At 38.4% G+C, this 16,883-nt stretch overlaps 1 protein-coding gene across 2 annotated transcripts in view; it reads left to right on the plus strand.

Moving 5' to 3' along the window:
• GPRIN3 (GPRIN family member 3) overlaps nt 1–12,601 on the plus strand; it is a 69,654-nt gene extending 57,053 nt beyond the window's left edge. For both annotated transcript variants that reach the window (XM_050790443.1, XM_050790444.1), the window contains exon 2: nt 2,025–12,601. In XM_050790443.1, the coding sequence (XP_050646400.1) occupies nt 2,151–4,481 (2,331 nt within the window). In that variant the 5' untranslated portion in view covers nt 2,025–2,150 and the 3' untranslated portion in view covers nt 4,482–12,601. The remainder of the gene's footprint in view (nt 1–2,024) is intronic.
• Nucleotides 12,602–16,883: the final 4,282 nt, after the last annotated feature.

The following is a 16,883-nucleotide window of genomic DNA, read 5'->3' on the forward strand; positions in this document are numbered from 1 at the left end:
GCTTACACCTATAATCCTAGCACTTTCAGAGGCTGAGGCAGGAGGATCACTTGAGTCCGGGAGTTGAAGACTACCCTGGGCAACACGGAGAGACCCTGTCTCTACAAAAAAATTAAAAATTAGTTGAGCATTGTGGCTTTCACCTGTAGTCCCAGCTACTTGGGAGGCCGAGGTGGGAAGATAGCTTGAGCCTGGGAGGTCGAGGCTGCAGTGAGCCATGACTGCATCCCTGAACTCCAGCCTAGGTGACAGAGCAAGACTCTGTCTCAAAAAAAGAAAAAAACTTTATACATAAACACACACATATCATTTTACATAATCATATGCCCTAAATCATTTCAGATTTTTTAAATTCATCATTTCTCCACCTTTGGGTACTTTCATCTCCCCTCTCTGTCCCCAGCTTATCACTCCCCCTCTATTTAATAAAACCTAGTATGTCTCATTCCAAATGTTTTTAGAATTTATGTTATCATACACAAACACATGTGTGCCTGTTTGTGTGCACACATATGCAGTGTTTTAGGTCATTGTTTTACAAAAATGAGAATGTATATGCCGTTTTCTGGACCTTGTTTTTCTCATTCAGTCATACCTTGAGGAAATCTCTTCCATGTGAAAAGTTATAGCTGAATATTTACTTTACTGGTTGCCTAATACTCTGTAGTAGAAATATGTCATGACTTATCCTATCATTCTCCCTATTTATAAAGACCAGTCTGTTTTTATTCTATAAATAGTACTTCAGGAAACATCCCCATATTCATATATGTTGGTGTTTTTATTTCTGTTGATAGAGTTGGTATCATTGAGTCAAGGAAATGTGTATTTTTAGTTTTAAAAGTTAAACTGCCTCCATAAGAAAGCTGTAACAATACATATTTATTTGCACCTACAATTAATAAAAACACTTCCTTTTGCTAGGTCTCCCTAGGGCTTACTATTAAAAGTCTATTTTTTTTAAAGTTTTTGCTGATGCAACTTGTGTGAAGTAAAATTGCATTGTTACTTTATTCGCATTATTTGACTACAGATGAATTTGATCGTCTTTTCATAAGCTTGATGGTTATTTAAATTTCGTATCTTGTAAACTATGTTCTTATATTTGTTATCCATTTTTTCAATGGATTATTTGGTCTCCTTGTAAATGTTAAAGAGCTCCTGCTATATTATAGGTATTTTTGCCTGCCCTCTAGGGCTATACACTTTTTGTTTCCCCCAAACATCTTGTATTTTTTATGGCATCTTTTGTCATGCCATAAAATTCAGGTTTTGAATATTATTTAGTCACCTATGTTTATGTTTTCTCCTACAGTGTGTCTACCTTCTCAGAAAAAGCCTAGCTCACCTGTCTCTAGTTTACATTTATGATTCCTAGGTTTTCTTATATGAGTTTATTTATTTATTTTATATTTTAACCTTTAATCCACTGCATCCACCTAGGATTTATTTTTGGAATTGGTATAATATAAAGATCTACTTTTCTTTTCTTCCAGATGAATAAACAGTTTGCCAGCTCCTTCTGTGAAATAGCTCAGCCTTTCACCACCAAATTGTAATGCGTCTTTTGTCATAGATTAAGTCCCCATTTGTATTTGGATCTGTCCCTAGATTTCCTATTTCACATATCTGTTTATGCCTATTTCAATACTTACTTAACGATTTAATTAGAGTGGCTTTACAGGATTTTCTGATATCTGCTAAATCAGATTACACCAGTAACTTTTGAGGTAGTTAGCAAACTTTGGTAGATACAAGAAAAACCTATTTGCTAGACATTAGCGGGATGCAAGCAGAAACTAATATATCCGAATAACATTTTTGTAATTATAATTTTTTTCAAAATCTTTTTCTCGTCTATTTTTATTTATTTTTTTCTTCTCCCTCCCCACAAGGCCTATTTTTATATCAACAGATATAGGAAGAAAAGTTTTTAATGTGCTCTTATAAAAATGACAGTTTGGTTTATTTTTCAATCCTTAAGCGACGCAGTGTATTAATGATGCTGTTTCCTTGATTCACAGACTGGTTCTTCAGAGGAATCATCCCTGACTGTGTCATCACTCTGAGCTCTGACTGCACTCCCCCTTCCCTACCAGTGGGAACACTACCCAAGAGAGAGCTCTGGAGTGCTCCTGACGAGAAATTCCATGGGGACTGTACCTGACCCTCTCAGATCAGCTAAAACTTCCCTGATTGCAGCTTCCGGAAAAGAAGAGGATCTAGGAGAGCCACAGGCTGCCTCACCTCAGCATCGACCAGCTCACCTGTGTAAGAATGCCAATGGCTTTTCAGGTGCCCCTGCAGAGCCAGACCTCAGCCCCAGGGCAGCTGCCGAAGCCCTGATGCAGGCTTGTGAGCATGAGACCACCCAGCCAGGTATGTCTTCTCCTGGTGTCTTCAATGAAGTGGAGAAAGCACCCGCCACATTCAACTCTCCCGGCAATTCCCAGCTGCCAGGGAGCAGCCAGCCCGCAGCGCCAGCCCCGAGTTCTGCAGCAGGAAGGGATCTTATACACACACCATTGACAATGCCTGCCAATCAGTACACCCGCCAGTCCATCCCAGGTGATCAGCCCAATGCCATCACCTCATCCGCACCTGAAGATTCCCTGAGGAGATCACAGAGAACCTCAAATAGAGAGCAACCTGAGAAACCAAGTTGTCCTGTGGGAGACATCCTCAGTAGCAGCAAAGATCAGGTGTCCTGTGAGTTTCCTTCCCCAGAAACAATCCAGGGAACAGTGCAGACTCCAGTGACAGCAGCCAGGGTGGTCAGTCACTCATCCTCTCCTGTAGGTGGACCTGAAGGGGAAAGGCAGGGAGCCATCTGTGACTCTGAAATGAGGTCCTGCAAACCTCTAACTAGAGAACCTGGATGTTCAGAGAACAAGCAGTCCTCTGTCACTGCCTCGGGCCCCCAGGGCACAACTTCTGTGACACCTCAACCAGCCCCTCTCACTAGCGAACCTTCAGCATGTCCCCCAGGTCCAGAGAAGGTGCGGCTACCAGTACAGCATCCGATGTCAAGGTTCAAAGAAGCCAGTACGATGACCAGCCAAGCTGAAGGTGAAATCAAGGAAGTTCCCAGCAGGGCTTGGCAAGATGCGGAGGTGCAGGCAGTGGCGAGTGTGGAGAGCAGATCCGTCTCCACCAGTCCCAGTATCCTCACTGCATTTCTGAAGGAAAGCCCTGCTCCTGAGCATTTCGAACAAGAGCAGCTGCGTGTCATTTGCCACAGCAGTGGGAGCCACACACTGGAGCTCTCTGACGGCACGCTAGCCCCCCAGGAGTCCAGCCAGTGCCCTGGCATCATGCCACAGGTGCACATTCAGGCAGCTGCAGCTGTGCCCACCGCTTTCCAAAGGGAAAATAAACTAGTGAGCCTACCAGGTGGGGTCCTTAAAACCTCGTCAATCAATTTGGCCTCCAGTAATGCCCAGCATCTGTGTAAAGAAGATGGGAGGTTAGCAGGAATGACTCCAGCAGGGGAAGAATCAACTGCTAAAAAGCTCGCAGGTACTAATTCTAGCTCCCTGAAAGCTACCGCCATTGACCAGATTTCTATCAGTGCATGCAGTCAAGCTGAAACAAGTTATGGATTGGGGAAATCTGAAACCAGGCCATCTGAGTTTGCAGAGAAAACCACAAACGGCCACAAAACAGACCCAGGTTGCAAACTATCTGACTCTTGTGGCTCTATCAGCAAAGCTGACCATTCTGGGAGCTTGGATCCCACTAATAAAGGAGATGCAAGGGAAAAGAAGCCTGCATCTCCTCAGGCAGTAAAAGAAAAAGAGTCTGCTGGCACTGATACCTCCGATACCAAAACCCTACTGCTCAATCCTAAATCTCAAGAAAGTGGAGGCACAGAATCAGCTGCTAATCCTACACCCTCCCCAATTAGGAAGAACCAGGAGAGCACCTTAGAAGAAAGCAGACAGACCAAGACAGCCACCAGCCTGAGCCTGCCATCTGATCCCATGGGTGACTCCAGCCCAGGTTCCGGCAAGAAGACCCCATCTCGCTCGGTCAAAGCCAGCCCACGCAGGCCCAGCCGCGTCAGCGAGTTCCTCAAGGAGCAAAAGTTAAATGTGACAGCAGCTGCTGCCCAGGTAGGACTCGCTCCGGGAGATAAGAAAAAGCAGCTCGGTGCAGACTCCAAGCTCCAGCTGAAACAGTCCAAGCGTGTCAGGGACGTCGTGTGGGATGAGCAGGGAATGACCTGGGAAGTGTATGGTGCGTCCTTGGACGCAGAGTCCCTGGGAATTGCGATCCAGAACCATTTACAAAGACAAATCAGGGAACATGAGAAATTAGTCAAAACTCAAAATAGCCAGACCCGGAGATCCATTTCCTCAGATTCTTCTTCAAATAAGAAGCTCAAAGGAAGGCAGCACAGTGTCTTCCAGTCCATGCTGCAGAACTTCAGGCGCCCCAACTGCTGCGTCCGCCCTGCCCCTTCTTCTGTGTTAGATTGAAAGGGAGTATTTATGGGAGTTTGTGTATAAATTTACGGTATTCACATGTGTCCCTCTATGTCAAAGCTTGCTTAGTTTTTTGCTGCAAGACTAGGAAGAAAAAGCAAGTATTCGCTATAGGAAATTGCTATTAAAAATTGTTAGATCCTTTGACCTGGAGCTCTATAAACAAAAATGTCATTTCAGTTTGAAAGAAGGAACAAGAGAAGAGAAACAAGCTTCGCTGAAGGTTTGCAACCTTAATAAATTGAAAATAATACTCACTGGGTTTTTAAAAATATGATGTTGTTCGTAGAAATAGCATTATTATTATATCATTATACATGTATTATTTTGTATTACTGCCTCAGTTTAGCACACAATAGTATTCCCATTAAAATCCCTGCTTCATATTGAAAGTAGCAAAAACACTATTGGCAAAAACATTGTTATAATTTCTAGTCCTATTGCAGTAAGAGTGCTGTAATCACACAAATTTTAAATAGGTGATAAGAACCAGAATGAAAAAAAAATGAGAACAAATTTGACTCATTCCTAGGCCAGACAACGTTAAATAAAAGCAGTTAAATGTGTAAAATATGAAATCTGAATTGATGTTTGTAAACATCTGCAGACAACTCTTTTTATAAACCTTCTTATAGCTGTTAATAAATATAAGAAAGTTATATTAGGAACATTAGCTAAGCTTTTGACTATGAAAACTGCCTACATTAAACATGGATTTATATAGACACATTTTCTTGCACTGAAGGGGCAAGGCGCCTCTCTGTGATTCTGACCAGACATATTCATATTTTCTTACCCTAGAGGAAGTACATGGGACTGAATTCTTAAAAAGCGTCATCAAATTAGGGATAATACTAAATTGATATTGTGCAGGTGTTCTCCATTCTACTGAGAATGCTAAGGTTCTGGTAAGGAACTATAAATAGCAGATTACCAAACACTGCTTTTTCTGTGATGATAAAAGCCTCATAAGTAACAAAAACAATGTTTAATTTAGACTCCTGTAAACAGGATGCAATTTGTGATTTTTTTTTAATTGGGTTCAGTAACTTCCAGTAACAAATGTGATCAACACCAAATTAGAATGTGAGCTTCTTTACAATTTTTGTACATAGACTACTATCATCTAATTGCTTAAGTGTATACTCTGGAGTAAAAGGGTAACTTCTGCAAACTTACTGATTTTAAGAGAAATATCCATAATATCCTTCAAACCCAATGAAAGAAGAGGCCTTTACGAAAACATGGCTTGTGATTTGGGTGGATTATACTTCCTGGGACCTTGGCCCTGCCGTGTCTCCAAAAGAGATGCGTGTCCCAAGACACATGCGTGTCCTCCAAGGCACTGGCCTGGATGAGCAGCATTGGCTTGAGAACTGGAGTAGTGTGGAAAGGAAAAATGAACAACGGCCCTGGGAAGGCTTCCCTTCTGCAGACATTGTTGGGGGAGTGCTGGTCTCCATTTTGCATTTAGAAAACCAGACTTAGATGCTGGAGGGGCACTGGTTGCCCTCTTTGAACTCATTCCTCGGAATGAGCTAGAAAAGAGTATCTAACCATAGGTATTCTCTCTAGAGACTCATGTGTCCCGTGGGTACAGTCAATTCACGGTATCTGTTCTGGCTTTTTTCACTTTAATTCTGTTTTGCACATTCTGAACATATGCAGGAAAAAAATCATTCCTGAACTTTAACAGCACAACCTATACTCGGCACAACCTAAAAAGCCTTTGATTTATTCTGAAGCAGTTTAACTGTAGACAAAGCTTGCATACGTGGACCAGTATTCCTCAGAGCCTGAGAGCTGTTACAGTTGTTATATTTGGAAATTAGAAGGAATTTTTTAATAAGGCACATTTTTCAGTTTCTTACCCATTGGTGTCTATTAACAATACTATGTAATGCGAAATTTCCATCAAATTACCAAGCAAATTACTATTAATGATTAGAGATTCAGCCTAAAACTCTCTCTTTGGGCCTTAAATACCCATTTGTAGTTGTGTTCGTGTCACTTCTGTCTCAGATGCCTCTGCCAGGACATAATCTCTCTGCTAGTTCTCGCTAGCTGGCTTCTCCCTTCCACATGGGCATACATGCTGTGTATACACAGAGTACAGCCTGTGTACACAGTAGCAGCTGTCAACAGTGCCTACTCCAGATGGGTGGCCCCAGGTAATCCTCTGCTGTGAAGTGGCTAGAACAGGCTGTCCCTGCATTAAAATAGGCGAGAATAAGGAATTTCGCATCTGGTAATAATATTTATTTTCATGACTTTAGAGTAACCACATGATTTGTAAACAGTTAAATGAAGCAGAGGCCTGAGAGAGTTGTAGGCATTTGTCTCACATTAAATACATTAAAATTGCTAGCTTTGCTATTGTGGTTATGCCTCTCAAAACTTTAAGAAAATTTGTTTAATGTGCTAAGTTTAACTGGTTTTCTTTGGTGCTGGAACCAAATTATTCACTTGTACAACACTCAAGAGATTGTCACAAAATATTACAAAAATATTGTTTGTTTTGTTGCTCATTAAGTCCTATGGAACTAACAGTTTTTAAGGACAATAACAGAAATATATATTCAGATGGATAAATAAGATAGGGACCTACTCAAGACAGCAGCATTTTTATATTGTGATACCTCCCCTAAGTTACTCTCACAATAAAACCTTATTTGAGAATTTTCCTTCACTTCAATCTAGGACATAGCATTAGGCATTTAGTATACCTTATTTGTAAAACCTAAGGTTCATTCAACAGATGAAGTTGCAAAACAGTTTTCGTGGCAGACTCTTTGAACTTGCTCAGTTTTTTCCTTACTTTACCTGCATGACACACATTGGGTTGAAAGTTGTCTGGTTTTACCCTTCATTTCTCTTAGATATGATTTGGTTCTTTTTCATGCATTCTGTTGTGAAATATATGGAGAAAATATTTTATTGAATCAAGAAATAGAAAATATTCCTTAAACCAGTAGTAAAAAGATGAGTTAGAACTCCATGTCTGGAAGACAATTCAACATTTAAAATATTAAGATGCTCTGCCACTTAACAAGTGAATACTAAAATTTTTAATTTAAAGATTGATTGTTCTATTTTTATGACCATGAGAAAAATGTGGCAGCTTTAGCTGTCATTTGTTTATCTTGAATGCTTTTCTAATTATGTATTTCTGGATGATTGATTTCGAATGCCACAGACCAACTACTTTACATAGAGTAAAATATTGATTAACCTTTGTGCTTTGGGTCACTGGCAAAAGTTGAACAGATTGATAAGTCAAGGTTAACCAGAAACCTTTTTGTTCACGTCTGAAATGAAATATTTATAAAATGTGTTAGTATGTTTCCTGCCTTGATAAGTTCATCTATATTGAATGTAATTTGATCTTTGATGATTTTTTTAATCTTGAGAATTCTCTGATACTGTTTTGATTACCAGTGTTCACCGTGTTATACAGTTAAACATAAAAATTGAAATAAATTGAACTAAATATGCATGTGTAACATATACCTTAGAGGCTGGATTTCAGAACCAAATTCATAATAGGAGCTTACTGTCTTAAAGTAGAAAGCAGAAGAGGAAAATAGCGTTTGTTTGTATTATAGCGTATTGAGGTTTCACTGTTCCTAGCTTATACTAATGTTTTTCCTCTCATTTCTGGGAATGCCTGTCATTCTGGGAATCCCTATATATAGCATACCAAGAACAGAGTAAGATGTTACTTTAAAATGTGTTTACAGAGGATATGTGCAAGTGTGCTGTTAATATAAATTGTTTGGCCTTTTCTGCATCCACTTTGTTACTGTTTTGCTGCCAAAATGTGAGAAATGTGTGTCTTCTCTTCCTCCTACATATTGTGCCAAGTGTTTAAAATTTTGTCTACTCCTAGTAACACATAATTCACCACATCCCTTGTCTACTTTTATGAATCAGTATAAAGAAAAACAATACATTAGGATAAGGTTTGCATATATGTGTATGTGTTTTTATTGAAAACTGGGCACTTGTAGCCTTGTGTAGCCCTCTCCCTGCCTGATTTACTAATTATCTGTAATGCTGCCATGGAGATGATGCTGTTTACTCTCTCCTGCTTTGTTCTAAGTGGTGTTTGAGAAATGAGGCCTGTGAATTTCCCTTTGTGATAGAACAGTGAACTCAGCAGTATCTTGGATGAGTGAGTCGACTACCGTATTCCCACACTGTTTTTGTCTACATGGTGAAATCAGAAGTCAAACATCCTCTTCAGTGTTTGTTATTGTACATATGTATCTGAGCATTTTGTTTTCTGTTAGCAATGCTTCTTGATGTTGTGCGTGGCCCTTTTTGGTTGATTCTCTCCAAATTCGGGTCAGCTGCTGCCACCTGGCAAATAACAGGGGATATGCTGAATCTCCTGTCCATCCTTGTAACAATATCCTTCTTAATGAAATTCTTCAACTGGCTGAGCAATTGCAAATGTCATCTGTCCAGATACATGGGCTTAAGGATGTCTACAAAACTTGAGACATTTTTGCAAATGGGAAAAAATAGTCTTGTAAATACTGAAACAGATTTCCATGAACTTTATCCTACTCTTGGAAAGAAAACAATTCTCCTTGGCTGCAGAAATCAAATAAGCTGGGTTTGCAATGTCCAAGGACATAAATGAAGATGGATTGAAGTGGAAAAATTCTGTCTCCCAAGTGATCAGTGACATCTGCCAGAGGTCATTACAGCTACTTTTAACTGCGAACAGTCACCAGCTAAACTACTCACTTGCCACAACTAAATAACCTCTCTCAAAGTAAATCCAGTACATCTGTATATATGTGTAGAAAGCAGCAACAAACAATCCTGAAACATTACGTTTGGCTGTTAGGCAAGTAAAAGTGATGATAATTATAAACATCATTCAAATAACCATGGACCTTGGTGAAATGACTTGTAGTGGCCAGAATGGTGCAACAAGATGTTATTTACAAGTTTTTTTTAAAGACACAAATATCTCAGATACTAATAATGAGAATAAAGACTGTTGAATATGAAATTAAAGTCAAGCAATAATGTGCCAAAAAGAGGCAGTTATACCAGCAAATGCATCTATTAGGGGCACACCATTATATAATGATGGTTTGCTTTATGAAGACTGACTGTAACCCACAGGATAAAATAAGCAAAGGCATAGTTTCTGCTTTCTTCCTGGAAAAACTTGTTTAGAAGCTTCATAAAGAGGTACAGCACTAATGATCATTAGTAAGGATACAGTTGGCATCTATGTTTTTATGCGAGCCCAGAGTGAAGAGGAGCCACTCAAAGTCTTGCTGGCTTAAAACTCAAGACAGCTGCAACCAGAAGTTTTGTTGAAATGGAGACTTTAAACTTATGGTAATTACTCTTTCTGGACACTAGCATGTAGAAAGCAATTCAATTAACTCTGCCCAGGGGATTACCAGCTTTAGCTGTGAAAAAATGGGCTCCCAGATGTAAAATCACTAAAACATGAGTACTTGTATCCAAAGAGGCTTCAAATGATGCCTTACAGAAAATGATGCTCCAGATGGGCACTTCTAAATGCTAACTCTTCATCAAGTATCTTTCTGGATTCAAGCTCAAAATTAATTGGCTGCAAAATAGTAGGAATAAAAAATTTTACACTTTAGAAAAAGATACTGATGATCAACCTGCATGGTAATAATTATAATGAGATACCCCAGTGATTTAATGATGTTAGAAAGAATTAAATGGGAGAGAAATGCTAACAACTTTATCTCTTAACTATGGAGATGTCGTTCATTTATTTCTGGGGCGAAAATTATAGCTTGCTTTTTGACATCGCTGCTAGTATTGTTCTTTGTTGCTTTAAAAATTGTCTTTCTTTAGAAAAACTCTTGAACAGTTAATTCTTTTCTGATTCATATCATTACTTTTAATAACATGTAAAGGCTGTGTGTAGAGCAAACTATATAAAATGAGTAGAAAGGGCTTACTCATGTTAATGGCATCGTTAATGATTTTAGTTTAGATTCCTTAACATTTGTTTTAGATCACATCTTTAAGTAACTTATTTTTCCTAATGTTTTCCATCATGTCTTAAAATGATGCTGGTATATCCAGAGATTGCAGTATTATAGTCATACTCCCCAATCCCTAGAGGAGAGGGGAGACTAATTCTTGTTTTAAGGGCCCCTGGAGATTCCTTTTATTAAGGTTGAAAAAGGTCAACACAGCCTGAAAACAAGAAAAATATATACTAGCAATTACTAAATTTCTAAATGTGTGTATCTCTGCTTTACTAATGTGTGAACAATATGTCGTGCATAATACTGTAGCTGGTCATGGTATGTCAATACATTCTGTGAGTTTTACAGTCTGAGTGATCAGTTTTCTATTTTTATGTGTAGAAAAAAGTAACTTGTCCTATCCCATTTAAAGGCCAATTTCTGTATTCAGGCAGGCACATGTAAATACGTGAATAAAGCCAACAAAAGTGTGCACATGTATTCAGTAACAGAATTTGTCCTTTTATTTTTGAAGGTCAGAAAGGGCTGTTTGATCTGTTTTTTTTTTTTTTAATTGTCTCCTTGAGTAGGTAACATAATTATCACAAAGGCTGAATATAGTAATCAGTACATTGGCATATTATTAAATATGCCAGGGCTAATTAACCATGCCATTAGTCACAGGTAAGGTCAGTTCTTTGACCACTGGGATAATTTACATTCCTCACACATCCTCTCTGTGTTAAGTGTGTGACTAGGATGTACATACTATGGGTGTGATTGTGTACATACCTTGTATGAATTATCTAAATCCTCAAAGCAGTTGCAGGAAAGAAGGAAGATGAAACAGTTGTTCAAAAGCCTCAAAAGGGCTAATCAATATATATTTTCATTTTCTACACATAAAAATGTAAATAGCTTATCCACATATATATGCACACATAATACATTTTATTTATACTAGTATATTCAAATAAATCACAAATTAAAACCACTAATTGAAAGCTACATATTTCCATGACTGCTCTGTTTTGCAAATATTATTATTGGATCAGATGCCCCCCATTTAATGGTGTTACTCCCTGGTAGCAGATTTTGTGCTTAGAAAAGTCCAGCCTCTGAAGCACAGACTGGTAACTGAGTAGCTACAGAGAATTAATGCTGTTCTTTAAGCACCTAATTTTATATCTGGAAATGGTAAACAGTGATGAAAACCAATTATGTTTTGGAGACTCCTTTTGGACATGTATCAATGTGTTGATTTGCACAAACCAATAAAAACCCTACATTTTTTGGAAATGGATCCCTAGATTTCAAGCACGTATAATCACTCGAAGTGAATATGATCACAGGCATTCTTCTCTTGAGCTCAGCAAAACTATGCACTATGATTACCAACACCGAAGAGAAGTCAAAGATTTAAATGGAGAAAAATTGCAGATGATGTTGGTGAGATAATAGGATATGAGCAATGAACCCATGGGTGGGGTTCCAGGGCACTTAAATTGCCTCATGTCTTGAGTTCCTTAAGACGGACTCAAATAAAAAATTAGTATTATCAGTAACAGGTGATACTGTGTGGACTAGGTAACAATGTTAGAATCATTAGCTGGCAAGTGTCAACTCTGGACAAGATTTGTTAGCTTATCACAATTCCAACCAGTTAATTGATATTGTTCGAATTTATCTCATTTCTTCTGAAAGGAAGTGCTCGATTAGGGATCAAAAATTCTGACCTGGTTCTTAAAACCTAACACAATTTGACCTTGAATCCTTGACACTAAAAATTACGTTGGCTGGGTATCAGATTGAAAATACGCATGGAGGCTGGGCGCAGTGGCTCACGCCTGCAATCCCAGCACTTTGGGAGGCCAAGGTGGGCGGATCACCTGAGGTCAGGAGTTCAAGACCAGCCTGGTCAACATGGCAAAACCCCGTCTCTACTAAAAATACAAAAGTTAGCTGGGCATGGTGGTGTGTGCCTGTGATCCCAGCTACTTGGGAGGCTGAGGCGGGAAAATCACTTGAACCTGGGAGGCAGAGGTTACAGTGAGCCAAGATCATGCCATTGCACTCCAGCCTGGACAACAGGGCAAGACTCCATCTCAAAAAAAAAAGAAAGAAAAAGAAAGAAAATATGAATGGAAATACCAGAATCACCCCTGAGAGAGAATTTCATTTGGCAAAGTACAAACAACCACTTCTCAGTAGAAAGTTAAGAATCACATTTAAAAACATATTCATGTTTTAGAGAATGAATGTGCCATCTTTGTATATTAAATAAAAATAAAAGATTAACCAGATACAAGAACACTACAGTTACAACTAGAGTGGCAGTGTTTTTTAACTAATAAAAGTATAGATGTTTGTAAGTGCAGCATACCTGAAATCTTGATGTTTGTCCATACGTATGGTTGCTTAAAAGATAAATTTATTTGATTGTTTTTGGAAGATGTGTATTAATTTAAATAATACCCAGAAAAAATATACTTTAAAAATTACAGTTTTCAATATGAGAATCATTTATGTGTATAAATATTCAACTAAGAAAGATCAAAAGTATGGTATAATATTAAATCACTGAAGAAAAAATATTCAAAATGGAAAGTCCATTTATGAATGTATTAATATTAAAATCTAAAGTTATGTTTTTTATAATGTCTATATACAAAGGTCATAAAATCATTTCAGAAAGTTCTCATCCTCCAGATATTGACTAATAAAACTTATTTCCTAGAAAAAAGAAGGAATGTTATAATTTATACAAAGATGAAATAAGATTTTGGAATGGCATATACTTACACCTTCATTTTGGATTTGATTTTTGAATGGATGCTTAAAATTCTGAAATTCAACTAATGACTTAGTTTTACCCTCAAAAAATTTAGAATATGATTTTTGTGCATCTCACTTTTCATAATAAATGTAATGTAGATACAATTTATTCTGGGTTTTGTTGATGTTATTGTTGTTCCCATTGCTATCGAAATCGTTCTTTTAACCATGGATGCGCAGAATCAGTTGATTTTCCACGTGACACACTTCTGCTAGGAATCTGCAGTGGAATTGGAAGTATTTTCAATGAAAGAACATTTTTCTTTAATTAAAATAGAATTCCCATAGAATCAACAATGCCTCCTGGTCATCAAAAGCGAGGTTTTTCCTGTACTTGGCATAGCAGAGTGTGTGTGTGTTTGTGTGTTGTGTGTGTGTTGTTTGGTGAGAATGATGAGAGCTGAGCATTGTGAAAATACAGGTGGGGGTGGGGTAACAGGGCTGGGTAGGGGTCCAGGGCACTTAGATTGCCTTATTGTCCGGGCTTAGATGCCTCTTACCCAGAGCCATCTGTGTAGTTCCAGCCTTTCTGCTTACTCCTGAGAAGATAAATTGGGATCCTGCAGTCTGGATTCCTAGAAGGAGATGGAAAGCCCAGCCATATGCCCCAGTTTGACTTGACCAGTAGTAAAATTGGCACTACAATTTCATCCCTTTTTACTTCCTTGAATGTCTTCAATTCATCAAGGGTCTATAAAGAAGGAGAGGTACAAGATATATGGAACCCAAATCTCAAAGCAATGATTTAGTGAATTTTCCATGAACTTTAAATAGTGATTGCTTCAAAATTTCCAAGAACCATACTCTCCCTCCAACTGCTGTGTGTGTGTATAAATGCACACTATTTTAACCTAAAATGGTGCCCTGTGGCTGCCATTCTCTAACTCTTGCATACTTAGACATTTATTCTTGGCCAAATTAAACCTCATCATTTCCAAAGATATAAATGCCATGCATGAAGAAGTTAGATCCTGCAAGTCTCAGGAGGGCTGAGATAGTTTGTCTTATGCCTATAGCTGTATATGTCCCACCAGCAGGTGTTTGTTTCATTAGGTGCCATTTCCAGCCAAATGTTCTCATTCTTCACATCTTCAATGTTGAGTAGCAAACAGAAGAACATCCTTCTTAGCATAATCTTGCTTCACTGGACTGATGGCGAACTCAAAATACCTCTTGTTTCTTGTGAAAGATTTGCCTTTTGGAAACAATATAAGATCACTTTCGGTCAACCACCCTATCTGAGTTTATAGCACCCTGGGCTGCTATAGTAAAGGATCATAAACTGGGAGGCTTGTAAATAAATTTATTTCTTACAGTTTTGGAAGCTGGGAACTCCAAAATCAAGGCTAATTTGGTGTCTGGTGAGGGCCTACTTGCTGGCTCACATGCGGTGCCTGTTTGCTGTGTGCTCACACAGTAAAAGGGATGAACGGTCCCTCCCGGGCCACTTTCAAAAGGACACTAATCTCACTCATGAGGGCTCTGTGACCACCATCTAATCACCACCCAAAGCCCCCACTTTCTAACACCATGGGAGTTCAGATTTCAGCATGAGTTTTGGAGGGATATAGACATTTAGACCATAGCACACACATTCTTAATGAACTTCTGAATGCCAACATTAAATTTTCTTCAACACCATTCTACACAACCACTGAGCTAATTTACAGAGCTCTGAAATATTTAGACCCTTGTAACTACCTTAGCAATGTTCTGAAGCTGGTTTTTCTAAATATATCACAGAGGTCTAACATAGTTGAAATTCAGATTGTCTGGATGGAAGCTGAAAGTGCTTGCAGAGATTTCTGGTGGGAGTACTGGCATCTCAAGAATAGTATTTCCCTACGCCTTTTTTAGTCCTGATTGACACCTCTCAATCAAACTACAAAAGAGCCTTGACCTGCCGTTACAAGTAATAATAAGCAGAATATCATTGCCAAAGATATTATAGGTGTTTAAAAGCAAGATAAGACTTCTTAAAGGACTCAAAAGCATTTGCTTGTAATCTATGTTTTTTTAGCCCAAAGCCAAAACAAAAAATAACGCCTTTGTGTCAAATGGTTTTCTGGGCACTTCCACCTATGTCTCAACCTTTGGATGTATAATGTATACATGCATGGTTTCTCAATTTTTCAGTGGCACAGATACTTGAGACATATAAATTGGATGATCACCGAGATATTGTGGTAAATATCTGGGCTTAGAATCAAAGGAGCCTGGGTTCAAACCTCAGCTTCAAATCAAACAAGCTAAATTCTTTGGCTGAGTAAACCAAAACACCTCCATCCAGACCCCACGTCCAAATTTCAACATGAAATTTGGAGAGGATAAATATCCAAATTATTTCAGTGCATTCATCTGGAAACTAAGAATAATAATGCTCACTTTGCAAATTTGTGGGAAGTAAATGGCACAGGCAAAATATTGTTCTTTTCTTCTCTTACTCTGAGTTTTGCTTTCTTCTACTTGAACTTTACCACTCTACTGTTAAAAGCCTTGAATTTTGCCATTTTATTCTATTTAATAAACTTAATAAATCTAGATAATACTAAGAATTTTTCCCCCCCTCAGAGTCTCGCTCTGTCACCCAGCCTGGAGTGTGCAGTGGTGCAATCTCAGCTCGCTACAAGCTCCACCTCCTGGGTTCACACCATTCTCCTGCCTCAACCTCCTGAGTAGCCGGGACTACAGATGCCCACCACCACACCCGGCTAATTTTTTGTATTTTTGGTAGAGACAGGGTTTCACCATGTTAGGCAGGATGGTCTCGATCTCGTGACCTCGTAATCCACTCGCTTTGGCCTCCCAAAGTGCTGGGATTATAGGCGTGAGCCACCACGCCCAGCCTAAGAATGGTTTTAATGTATGACTGTGAGATACATAAAATGTGACTTTAAAATTATTTTCTCTTTTGTTTAAAACATGAGGGCAATACATTGAAACATGTAAAATTGTCAGACCTTTAAGAATTAGGAAAACATTTTAATTAAATTTAACTAGGTCACATTAAATGTGATTTCTAAAATATAAAGTTAAATACTAATAAAATATTACCAATTCAAAAAGGGAGGAAAGGGGAACAAAATTGGTAAATTTACCTACATTAACATTTAAAACTTTGATAAAAAGACTTCATAGACAAATTGAAAGAGAAGTCATGTACTGGAATCTAGAAAATAGAACACCTACAAATTAAAAAATTGAACAATAAAATAGATTACTCAAACTATATAAGCAAGCATCATAAACATATGAAAATATGCTAAACTTCACTAACAAATCTCTAATCCCCACAGTTTAATGTTGCTGGGGGAAACTGTCCAGATTCATGGGAGTTGAATTAAGAGCTTTATGTGCAAGAGTTAGAAGAGAGTCCTTCGCCTGTATTAAGAGATCTTCCAGTTGGAGATACCTGGTGATGTGGGAGTGTGTGTATTAGTCTGTTTTCATATGCTATAAAGAACTACCCAAGACTGAGTAATTTGTAAAGGAAAAAGACTTAATTGATTCACAGTTCAGCATGGCTGGGGAGGGCTCAGGAAACTTACAATCATGGCAGAAGCCTAAGGGGAAGCAAAATACC

This window comes from Macaca thibetana, chromosome 5, assembly GCF_024542745.1.
Source record: "Macaca thibetana thibetana isolate TM-01 chromosome 5, ASM2454274v1, whole genome shotgun sequence".
NCBI classification, from domain to species: Eukaryota; Metazoa; Chordata; class Mammalia; order Primates; family Cercopithecidae; genus Macaca; species Macaca thibetana.